The sequence below is a fragment of the Centroberyx affinis genome, unplaced genomic scaffold (assembly GCF_046629955.1).
Source record: "Centroberyx affinis isolate AG114_WGS23_722 - 3 ecotype Tasmania unplaced genomic scaffold, CSIRO-AGI_Caff_v1 ptg000649l_1, whole genome shotgun sequence".
Lineage (NCBI taxonomy): Eukaryota > Metazoa > Chordata > Actinopteri > Beryciformes > Berycidae > Centroberyx > Centroberyx affinis.
Genome location: NW_027279275.1, coordinates 134329 through 147290, shown reverse-complemented (window position 1 = coordinate 147290; position 12962 = coordinate 134329). Strand labels below are relative to the sequence as shown.

Sequence of the window (12962 nt, the reverse complement as noted above, 5' to 3'; positions counted from 1 at the left end):
GCGTTATCCTTGATGGTTTTGTGTGTGTTGATCTCCAAGGTGGACTTCAAGTGTGGAATGTGTTATTTTTAATAGACTTGTTGACATGCTCCTACGTTCCATGCTGCTATTCTCTCCTCTCTTTCAATAGCTCTAAAATTAAGTTTCCATGCTTTTCTAACTTGGAGAGAGCTGTTCATGCTTTCATCTCATACTGACTACTGTAACTGTCTGTATCGCTGCCTCAACCATGAAGTGTTTTCTTGCATTTTCTTCTTTTATAAACTTACATTTACTGATCACTTATTGCTCTCATTACCCTGTAATAGTTTTGTAATTTGTTTGTTGGTCCAATGTGGATTTTTGCTGAGTGGGTCTTAATGACATGTGGTCCTTAATGGAGCCAGTAGTCTTCCCTTTATTCTAACTGATTGTTTGTTAATGTTGGTAATTTTAAGAAGAATGCTACACAGATAAAGTTTATATCTTCACCCTTCTGTGTTGAACAACTCTGTATGCAACTTGTGTCTCTATGTGTAAAACTGTCCTGTTCTTTTGTTGACTAACACTTCTAATATCAATAATTAATTCAGCTCAGTGAACTTGTAGTTACAGCATCTGCCCTGGGATTGACAATTTATGAGTTTGATTCCCAAGCCCAGTTTGTGGGTTCAGTCCCCAATTGGGTCATTGAAGCTCAGCATCATAAAATTGCCCTCAGGGTTAAAACCTCTTACAGATGAGTGTCCTGCCTGAGCTCGCTGCACTTGAGCCAGCAGCAAGCTGCACAGGTCCTGAGGAAAACCTGTGGGGTGATGCAAGCAAAGGGCAAATGAAGCAGTGGATGGGCTACATGTAAGAAACACCCAAATATATAAGAAAATAAATAATCATTGAAATGCATAATCAGGTTTTTAATAAGCATATGTTATGTTCAGGATAGAAGGCATGGGTATAATTTAGAGAGGACTTTAAGCCCTAAATAATCAAATTATTTTTCATGAAGGTTTGATTTACTCAGCCTTTAAAATAGGATGTTGTGATCAGAAAACAAGAAAATAATCAAAAATAACATACAAGAAATTATTTGTAAAACAGAAAGATGCACATAAACTAGTATAAAACAACACTAATAAACTGCAATGATAACTAATAATGTAACTTCAAGTTGAGCTCTTCAGTGGAGTCATAAAACAATAGGGGGTCTTTTTCCAAGGACAATGCAAGATCCATTAAAGTTTATTACATTTCCTTTTTGATACGTTGGCATATTCATCCATCTAAATTAATTTCACATTCTGAACTGAATCTCCAAAGGTGGGCAGCTTTGGTTTCATTTCTTTTCCTTTCAACATGGCAAGACAAACATGACATGATCCTCGCTTTGGGATGCAAGTTGGTCTTATCTCAGCTATAGAGCACCGGAGAAGTTTAAGTTGTTATCTGTTGCTAGAGTCATCATACATTAGACAAGCAATGGAGACTGATATGTCAAGTATAGAGAGGGGGATTGGAATCAGGGTTTCAGTGCCTGTCCACTACTATCACTACTGAAAGTACAATTACTACTATCACTACTACTGTTAATACTGCTACTACGACTACTACTACTACTACTATCTATAACAATAATAATAATAATAATAATAATAATAATAATAATAATAATAATAATGATAATGATAATAGTAATAATGTAACCTAACACTCCCAAATGACTTTGGGAATGTACTTTCTTCATAATGGGGCCAAAATCTGTCCATGGCCCATCCCTACATGTAGGCTACACATGCTCCCACATGACCCGCCAATCACACCAATTGATCAGACACATTTTTCTGCAAGCAACTACAACATGACAAAACACAAACACTCAGCTGCCTGAGAGAGAAAAACACAGAGAAACAGAGACAGAGTTTTATGCCCACGTTCTTTCAAACCAGAGCTGTGACCATGGGGCAAACAATTAAAATGCATTATTGCCTTCACATCCCACACTGCTCAAGGAGAGCGCTGTTTTGCTGCTGTAGGATTCTGTAATGGTTCATCAGTGAATAGCGTCTTCCGCTGGTGTGTATCGCCACCTCCACATTGTGAGATGATGTGCTTCAGATGGAGGCCCAGGTCCCCTCTCAGCATCATCCCATGGTGAGCTGTAATGAGTTAGTGTGCGTAATGAGAGCTAACGCTGCCACAGCTATTGAGCCCCTCTAGCCACCAGGCCATAATGCTGCTCCTGCTGTGTTGTGTCAAACAGCCACATGTAAAACAGACTGGTGCTAGTGTGCTGATGGCAGGCCTGCTGCAGTGTCTCCCCAGTAGCAGATGGATCGGAGAAAGAGGGACAAAGACCCTGCGGATTCTCTAATGACTGCATTTGGCTACGGTACAACTCCCATCATGGGGCGGCTGAATTTATGTTGTAAATAACACCTTCGCTCTCTGTTAAACACATATTGTTTGTGTTTACTTCATCCCAAGTCAAGGTATTTCTGTACCTTGGTGCTTTACAAAGTGCATTGCACTGATTTTAATCCTCTGGGCGTTTGACCAGGTTTCAATTTCCTTCCTTAATGAATAGATCTGTTCATAATAAGAGTAGGCTTAGGTTACATTCATTATTTAAGTTGTTGGCTATCTTAAAGAAGGCAATTAATGTGTTTAAAATGCTGAGACATTTTAACTTGCCTAAGTGGTGTTTGTATACATGTGTGTTCAGCTGAACTGTGAGCTGGGAGGGCAATTTGTCTCCTGGGCAGCCTGTGTGTCGTCTGACAGGTCCTGCTCCTCACGGTGGCGGATAAAGATATTAGCCGAGTGCTGAGCGCTGTTGACACTACATGCACACTGGTAATGGCCTCATAAATTCTGCCTGGGTGAAAGGGAAAAAAGGAGAGAAAAAGGGAGGAGAGGGAATGTAGAGTCATTGGCAGTCCACTCTCACTCTCTCCCTGGCCCTATCTCCACTGTGAAAACCAACCAGCATGCTCTCTGCCTGGTGTCAACAGACACAACAGATAGGTCTGCTAGTAATAAGCATTTCAAATTCCTGTTTATGCTACACTTCAGAACTCTGTGGCAGTTTTATTTAGTAAGGTGATACCTTCTTTTGGCACTGTTTCTCAGGGAGAAAATTGAGTTTTAAAGCCACGATAATAAAAAAAAACGAAATAAATCCATTTCACATATACTTTAGAATATGTTTAAAGTTATGTTTCAAAATATACAAATATTTGCCAAAAATATATTTGTACATGTAGATGACATTGATTTAAAATATATTGCTGTTGACAGATATGTAAGTGTATCCAAACCACATGTATTTCATTTTTTTTTTTTTTTTTTGCATGGGAGACCATAAAACTGCCAATACTACGGAGCAAGGAGTATCCTTAGTACCCCCACCCCCGCTCAATGCAGGAGAGTCAACAATTAGCTTTTCTAGCTAGTTACTGAGCTTGTTGAATGCGCCGTCATAGTATCTCTGAACCAGTGGCCTGTTTGTGTCATTTATCACTCTCTATTACCATAGAGAGAGTATTAAACCCACTCTCTCTATGGACAGACCTTGATCACACTGAGTTGGATGTCAGTGTACCAAGTGCTACTAGGTGTTTTCCACCTCTGAAGATGAAATACTAAGTGTCTAACAAGTGTTGACTCTACAGCCTACTGAGATTACTGTAGTTTCAACATCTTGATTAAACTATAAAACAAATGATTTGACCTCTTGCATTCCACTCGATTTGTACCAGAGAGTGTGGGGCGGCAGTTGAATAATAACTTAGAGTTTAAAATGTGCTCAGTGTTGCCAAGTCAGGTAAATGATGTGAATTTGATAGTGATACGTGACAGTCAGTGACTTTGCCTAAATTAGATGCTGTAAAGAGAGTAAGGGAGCAACATATCTTGGCAGCATGGATGTCAGTCTCCCTCGCTCCGGTATCACATGGCCGGTATTGATTGTTAGATTCCAGGAGCTGTTAAGGGGCTACTTGCATCTCAATGTGTCCTTCAGTGTGAGATTAATGTTGCCTCTAAAAAAACAGAGGACATTTAGACTTCTCTGTCCCTCTGCCTTCCTCTTCATTATTAATGTAACTTGAATGGCAGTTTGCCAAACCAAAGTAAATATTTGAAGTAAAGTATACAGCAGCTTCATCACTAACAACAAAAACAACCACAAAAAACAAACAACATCAAGAATATGTAATTGTTTCATTCCATCACTGGCATCAGTAACCAGTTTATTTTGTATATTTTTTGAGAAATTTCCCTTAGAAATATTTTTACAGTAAAGGTTAGTACAGTAAAAGTTTAGAAATGATCTTCAGAAGAACATTTATGTTCTGATTATCTTACTGATAATCAAAGCACCGCTGATTCAGTTAAAATAGGACGGCTCAACCACTTCTCTGGTGCATGCAATAGTAGGATTATCTTGTTAAGTGATAAAGAGTGTGATGAAGTCAGACAAATTAAACATGTTTTGTTGTCCCTCTCTCATGGTAAAGTATTTAGAAGACTAGTGACTCCCTGATTTATCTTTGCCTAAAGAATTTATATTCATTATCCTGTCTGGGGTGTAAAACTTACTCCGTGAATATGACAAGATCGGTCCAACCTTTCTGCCAGCTTTGTTGGCTCTGACTGAATCCTGAAGTCTTTATTGAGCTCTTTTGATTTTGCATTCTGGTGTTAAATGGACGTCCATCACCTGAGTGTTTAAACCTGTCCTGTCCATTGCATATGCACAAACACACTGACACATTATTGAAGACACACATAACACCCATGACAGAGGATCAATTCAGGTTAATCCAGTGTGGTTTTATGGAGATGAGTGATCGGTGCGCACATAAATATGGTCATTATACTTATTGCTTCCCATGACAAGATCCAGACAGAGGTATTGTTCAATTTCAATTAATAGCCGTCACGTAAATCAACAGTGATTAATTTGCTAAACGTCAAGGCCAATGAGTAAATCGCACCAGGGGTTTTATTGTGCATTATGCTGTTGCTTTCCGTTAGCATATGAAATGTTCAGCGCTGAAGGCCAGTATACTGATGCTCTGTGTACAAAACATTAGATACGAAACAAATCCTTCTAACCTGTCTCCTCTTCATCTACACCTGTGAAAAGGATTTAAAAAGTGAAATGAGTAACAGATCAAAGCTTTCATCTGGTCAGTCTATGTTTTTATGCCCAGTGTGTAAACTGGACCCATAATATGTTAAAGAACCATTGTAGATCAGGATTGAACCATAACACAGACACTGTTGCCTTATGCTCTGGCTGAAATATTCCCTGCTCTATTCCTATTGTCCATTGTTTATTGTACTCAGTCAAAGCTGTATGCTATTATTGGTTCCTATTTAAGTAAATAGCTCTTCTACACTACTTCATGTGTCCCATTACTATAGTGAAGGAATGCATTACATCTTTGGAAAATAACTTAAACAATGTTGGATGAAGAGACTGGAGAGTAGTCTGCACTTCTCAAGTGTTTTATGAGTCTTAGAGATAAACACATTGAGGCAAGAGAAGAAAAATCACTAGATGTTAGTTGTGTTAGTTAGATAGGTAGATAGATAGATAGATAGATAGATAGATAAACAAAGACACAAACAAATAACTTTTTTTTTTTGTCTGTACATCATAAATCTGATATTTACAACTTTCCTTTGTGAAAAATAAAACCATTGTACACTTGTCAGAAAGGTCTCACAGAAGAACAAAAACAACCCCCAGCTGTGTTTTCTTCCTTTCCATGATGTGAAGCTATACTTAGACAGCCATGACACAGGAGTTTGTTCCTGCACCCTATTGGTTCACTATGTTTACAGGATTCAGTTGCACAGTTGCCAAAGACAGCACAAGTCAACAAAACTTTCCAAACAGAACAGAAATGTGAGTGTGTGTGTGTGTGTGTGTGTGTGTATGTATGTATGTACCTGTCTGCACATGTGTTTGTGGCTGGGTGCCCATAATAGTGGTTGTTTATATGTTTGTTTATGGGTTCTGTACACGTGCAAAATGGATGTTGACTTACAGTAATAGTCACATAGTCACATTAATAATTCAATTACACACTTCAAACCCTCGACAAGCTACAGTAGAAAAAAAACATTCACATGTTTGCTTATAGTTGATATCACAGCTCATTTGAAATCATTCACATTATTCTTCTTCTTCGGCAATAATCCAAGTGAAAGTAAAGCTAGTAAAAGGACACAAAGAATGAGACAGAAAATGTTTGGTCACTGCTCCCTCCCTGCTCTACTTTTGCTGAAAGACTTGAAAACAGTCACAGGAAGGAGTATATCAAGATGGAGTTCCTTTTTTAAGCCACAGTCTCATTGTTTTACCTCAGAGCAGGAGAGAGGAGGAGAAGCACTCTTTCCTCGCCTGACGCAAACAAGAGACAGGCAGCCAGAGATGGACCTCACTGGTCAGACTGCATCACACTACTGTACATCGTACAGTTTGTGTAATCTGTTACCATACTGACATTGTCCAACAGTCTTTCTGTACACTTAGTATATTATGATTGTAATGATTGTATGAATGTCTCACCTGGATCTCTGACGTCCCAAGCCACGATGGAAATCCATTTGGAGAAAGAACACTTTATTGATTAGGCTTTGAACTCTCAGTGAATGCCTTTCTCCAATACAGACACACATGATGTTGATTTGGGGAGGGACACAATCATTGCATTGTAGAGTAGCAGGTAGAATGAATGGGATCGACCATTAGTCAACACACTCCCATAATCACCCAAGAGCTATCAGGGTCTTCTACACCACAGCCACAACACTTACAGCAAGAAGGAAATACTCATAAGACTAAAATCAACACTGGTCCAATGACCATCTCTAAAATAAATTTTGTGTGTGTGTGTGTGTGTAACCAAAAACATGATTTCATGTTTGCCGTTCCTGCTTTGCTGCCCTGTTTGTCAGGAGATCCGTCATTATTCTCTCATGCTGTGGGCCGCAGCGCTCAGCTTCCTCCCCTTTATTGACTCAATATGAAAACACAATTATTGCACCAACAAAATGGGGTCAAAGGTGCAGCCACATAATGTTTTTCAATGAGCCAAACACTCTGTTACTGACTGATGTTGTTTGTAGCCTCAGCGACAGTAGCAAACTGGAAGAAATATTTTGATTAAAGTGCATTTTGATTGTTTGAACATAGCAGTAACAGGTTTGTGTTCCCCACTTTTTCCAAGCATTCTTTCAGGTTTTTGCGATGGGCCATGTGGGACAGAGCAAGACCTCCTGGCTGATTTAATGCAGTAACCCATCTGGGAACCCATCATGGGCAGTGTGTTTGCTGTGCCAGTGGCTATGGACTAATGTGTCTGTGTGCATGCTGTGACTTGATTTTTGAGTTTAAAGCATTACATATTCCACATCATGGCTTCATTGTCTTGACCTGGCCGCCTTCACTGTCACATCAAGACAGAAAGCCTCTGGTGTTTGGGAATGCTTCAATCTGAGCTTTCTGCGTTCCCCAGGAAGAGTCAGTACGCTTCAGTTTAGCCTCACTTGTAACGGTGAGTAACATGAGGATCAGAAATTTGAGGTGTGAGGCCGGTCAATTTACCATGCAAATGACATATAATAGAAATAGGATTAAAGTGTTAACCTTGTACCACCCACTCAAGTGATCCACCCATGACTCCGCATCAAAAATATGTTTGGTGTAAATTTTTATCTGCTGACCACAATCTAGAAGTAAAATTAGATTCCCTTACTTCATCGTGAATGAGTCACAACACTCCAAAGGGTTAAACGTGATCATGAAGTCCATAAGTTGCTAAGGATGTGAAGTTGGGTTGTGCAGGAAACAGGGAGAGCAATTTCCTGTTATGTAGAGAAGGGGCTGCTCTGCACCAATCAGAGAGTCAGATGAGTGGGCAGGAAAACAAGGTTTGTGTGTCAGTGTATAGGACTGATTTAGGATCATTAAGATTATGAATGAGACATGGTTAGTAATACTGATCAATACTGAGGCTTGATAATAATCATAATCATCTTGATAATAATCAGCCAGACAAATTAAGACTATTTAGAAATAAAAATAGAAAATAATTGAGAGATGTAATTAATTGGAGAAAAGAACACATTCTGTCCCCCCCCCCCCCCCCCCCCCCCAATAAACAAACATAAAACTTAAAAATTGCTTTGTTATTGTGCATTGTGCGCGTGTGTTATTTGCAAACTTAAACCAGGGGTAATGCCTGCAATAAGCACTGACACTATAAAGTAAATGATTTGACTTCAGCTCACTTCATTAACACCTGAACTATCCAGACGCTTCGTGAAGGTAATGCGCGGTAATTGCTCATCAGTAAAATAAGAAAGGTAGAAAATTCAGTAGTTTGAGTTTTTTTTTTTCTTCTTTCAACACTTTAACCTGGACCTGCTGGTGCTGCTACCGAGGAGGAAGCCTGAAGTGGGTGAACTGGGGAACTGAGCCTCTCGATTCAGTTGCCAGTCGCGTCCTCCGCACTGTACGATGCACAGCCGAGCAGCTGAGGAGCGGTTCACTGTCAGAGGAAGAGCGAGGCTGTGTCCCGACACATTCACCCTCTGTCTCAACACTTTAACTTTGGGACAGGCTCTGTGTCACTATTTTCAGAGTATTGCTGCTTTTGAGTACGAACTGCCCTGATGCTGGAGATGGTTGCTGCCCGAAAATGAACACAGGTGAGATAACTTACTTTAACGATGCTTATTAGACTATTAAACTGAGTCTTAATACATTTCAGTGTTTGTTAGATATTTTATGTATTTTTAGCAAGCGACTTACAATGGAGAGCGAGAGAGAGAGAGAGTTTTATGTGGCATATGTCTTATAATTGACCAATTATACATAATGATCTATGTTACATTCCCTGTCGATGGATTATAAATCCAGCTGCCACACAAATGCCAAGTATGGTGTCTTAAACGGGGAATCCCACTTAATTTCAGTAGCCTACTAAAGTGTGTTTTCTGATGCCAGGGGGCAGTTCAATTTGTATTGGTGAACATTCACTTTTATGCCCTATTGACAGAAAAATGAAATGAGGATTTCCCCATAACCTGTGATGTGGCACAATCCAATCCCATTTGGGTGTGAAAACGCAGACAAACCTTCAAAATCCTCAAAGTCAGCCAGCCTTGCTTTATCATCAACAGATCAGTCCAAGTTGCACATCTTGATAACAACGTAGAGTCTAGATTATGTGTTTTCCAGGCTTTGGGGGTAGATACACATGTTCATAAATGTTGATAGCATTGTTACATGCCAGAGGAATAGTATGCTGAATATGAATTCTTCAAGTGAGACACTTTGCCCTTTGCTCGTGTTAAGGTTGGTGCTTGACAACCTTGTTGTCTGCACTGATTTCAGGTGTTTATAGATGGAATATATATTACCTTTATTAAATCTACATATGTTACATTTATTGCCCTTTGTTTTTTGTCACTGGCGTTTGCTGCGCTCCCATATTGTCCTCAAAGCAGTAAAGAGAGTCTGAGAGGGTTTCTCTGCCCTGAATCGCAGGAAGTGAGTCAGGGAAATCCCTTAGATTTTTAGGTTTTGTTCTCAAAGGGTGTACAGTTAAAACCCTCCCCAGGTACATTATCCATTTTAAATCTTTTATCATATCCTTATAGCACAGAACTTTAAGGAAAATAGGGAAAATAATTTAGCTTACACAATACCTGCGTTGGTTTTGTGCACTAGATTGCCAAGATATGACTTCATCTTGTTAATCATAGCATTTTACAAACAAAATGTTCAAACTTTAGCAACATGACAATGATAGTCTCATCACAATGCAAATAGATGTCATTATTACACATTTAGTAGTAACAATATTAAGCGAATATTATTTGTGCAGTATTTAAAGAATCTTTGAACAGATACAGAGAACTGTAAGTTATTTTTAATAGCATAATCTTACAGTTTCCTTTTCCTGTTGTTCTCTTAGACTGCACCAAGCCTCCTCTCGCTCCAAAGCCAAAACTTTGTCACGCCAGCCTGAAGCTGCCCTCCCCTCTCATGTCTAGAGCCTGCTGTACAGCTCGGGGTCCCAAACCTCCTGTAGCCCCTAAACCTAAAGTCCCACATGATCTTAATGGGAGGGACACCCTCTTCTCAGGCACCCATGAGGGATGCATTAACGGGGGCTTATTGCCTTCAGATGACGAGCTTCATCAGGAGAATGAGGCAGAGGATTCTCTAAGCAAAGTAGTCGCAGACAAGGGACCAGTGGAGCAACAATTTGGCTTCTACATCCTCTGTTCAGCGCAAAAAGAATTGCAGAATGATTCACAGGAGCGGAGAGAAGGAGAGGTGAGTGAAGAGGGAGAAAAAGAAGAAGAAGATATGATTCAGGAGATGGAAGAGGACTGGAGATTAACTGACAGCGCTCTAACAGAGGAGGTGGACTCTCTGGAAACGCTTTGGGTCAGTGATGCTGGACTCACCGCTGACTCCGAGAATGCCTTGGAAATGATTGACACAGACATGACCGAGCACACGGATGCTGATGGTTGTGATGCAGGCGAGGCGCTGGCCGACACAGACGGCCTCTCAGTGGGAGACATTTCTGTTACCAGCATTGATGAGGAGGCAGCCTGCTGTTCTGGTGAAAAAGTGCCTGGGCTGGAGAATAGAGACGTGAATGAGAGGGAGAAGAAGCTCCAAAGCGAAGAGGATGAAGCCGCTGACTGTACAGCAGATGAAGTAACCGAGTCTCTGACAGAAGAACCTGGTCTCTTCATCAATGAAAACATGGAGCCGATTGTTACCCAGCTGATATCTTTAATGGAGGGAGAGGAGAGAGAAGAGGAATCAGCTCCTGACCGTGGCATCACTTGTGACACCCTGAAGGTGCAGTGTGATCATAAAATTAAGGAGAGGGGTGAACACTTTATTGATGAAGAGCACATGAATATTTATGAAATTATCCCTGAACACCAGCTGTTTGACACAGTTGACAGACACATCGCCTCAGAGGTTGATCCAAACCTTGAGCCCTATTACATCTCCTCTGAGGACATTATTGAGAGAGAGCTGAGCCCAATGAACGACAAAGCTCATGGACTACCAGAGAGACGTCTCACACCACAGAAGCATTCACTGGTAAACAACAGTGTAATACCACCCAGTAAATATGAAGCGATCTATGATGAAGACTCTCTGTGTGGGGAATCTGTAGTCAATGGCCAGATAGAGTGTGTGTCCTCTGAGGATTACGTGGAGATAGGCAACAGCGATGAGGATAGCAGTGACAACAATGACGAGGACAAGGTAAGACCATGTCAGAAAAGGATGTCTGTCAAAGCCGAAGAACACAAAGCTCAGATTGCGGAGGCCTTGTTGAATCACTCTGACTGTCACTCAAGGTTCAGGTTAGTATCTATCTCAGTACCGACGGACACTGACACCTCACTGACCTCTTCTCTCTCGGAAAGCCAGCTGCTCTCCCCTAATGATTCCGATGTCTTCAGAGACGAGGAGGACCTGGAGGGCCACATAGTGCCATTTCTGGACGACACCACTGATACGGAGCAGGATGTCAGTGATGAGCATGTCTATGAGGAGGCTGGGCATGATTCGGAGGGTGAAAATGTCCTCCCTTTCGACAAGAAGTCCATGGTGATGCGCTCCCGCTCGCTGTCGCAGCGCATGGCTAATAACGTGGCTGAGATGGGAGTACAGTTTAACGGTCAGAAGCCCTGCATGGGGGGATTTGACCAAACAAGACCTGCACTGAGTAGCAGTCCCATGTTAAACACTGTCCGGAGTAAGAGCTACTCCAAACCCCATCATTTATCTCTGTACTCACGCTCCTTCTCCATGGAGGGACGGGACATTCCTCTGTGTGTATACAGGGGGAGGGAGGGATCCCCAAGGGAGAGAGGCGAAGACAGTCTCTCTTTGCCCTATGTCATTTGTTCGTCCGGAAGCTTTTCCCGGTGCTCACCTCTGTCGTCCAGTGGCCTGTCCACACCTACATCTGTGGTGGACATCCCTCCTCCATTCGAGCTGGCCTATATTACCAAGAAGCCCATCACTAAGAGCTCCCCCTCCCTTCTCACCGAGGCAGACTCACCACAAAAGAACAAGAAAAAGAAATCCTCCATTAAGCGCTTCCTGATGCTCAAGTTCAGGCGAAAAACAGAGAGTAAGCCTGTTGCGGATGTCAACCCGTCCTCCTCCAGGTCCTCATCAGAGTCCAGCCACCACGCGCCCAGCAGACTTCTAGATTTAGGCAGGCACAGCAGCAGTAGTTCTCCACTTCTCAATTCCTGCTCTGCCAGTAAGCCCCAGGGTTCATCGCAGTCCCCCTCCACCTTCTTGTTCTACAAAGACAGCAAAAGAAAAGGGGGCTCTGTTGCCTTTCTCAATCGCAGCGTTGTCCGGGTGGAGTCATTCGAGGACCGCTCCCGGGTGCCTTTCACACCTCTTCCTCTCACCAAGCCTCGCTCCATCTCCTTCCCTAATGCAGATACCTCAGACTACGAGAACGTTCCTGCCATTAGCTCTGACTATGAGAACGTTCAGGTCCCGCACCAGAGGCCCGTTCGGCTTGGGGCGTTCACAGACTTCTTTGACCATCCCAGTCGGGCCCTGGCCTCTGCCAGTGAGACGGATGGTTATGTGGACATGAGCAGCTTCCCCGGGTTTGAATGCAAAACTCAGTCAACTGAGCAGGAAACAGAAAGGTATGGAAAAAGTGTGTGTGTGTGTATACTGACATAGATCGATGCTCCTGGAAGTAATATTAGTGATCCCTGCCACCTTTTATACCGAGCGCTAGTCTGTTTTTTTATTGCTGCTTGGCCACTGTATGGGTTTACAACGCCCCTGGGGTAGAGGATTTATAACTATTTATTATGGTGGGTCCCTTGCTGCTGTGATCACACCAGACATGGACAGTGGGGGAGATAGGAGTCAGGGAGGAAAAAGG

The 12962-nt window shown here is 41.8% G+C and overlaps 1 protein-coding gene across 1 annotated transcript in view; it reads left to right on the top strand.

Moving 5' to 3' along the window:
• Positions 1-8566: 8566 nt before the first annotated feature.
• Positions 8567-12962, top strand: part of fgd5b (FYVE, RhoGEF and PH domain containing 5b) — a 29591-nt gene continuing 25195 nt past the window's right edge. Inside the window, exons 1-2 of the mRNA XM_071519030.1 lie at positions 8567-8703; positions 9975-12717. Of these exons, the coding sequence (XP_071375131.1) occupies positions 8694-8703; positions 9975-12717 (2753 nt within the window). The 5' untranslated portion in view covers positions 8567-8693. The remainder of the gene's footprint in view (positions 8704-9974; positions 12718-12962) is intronic.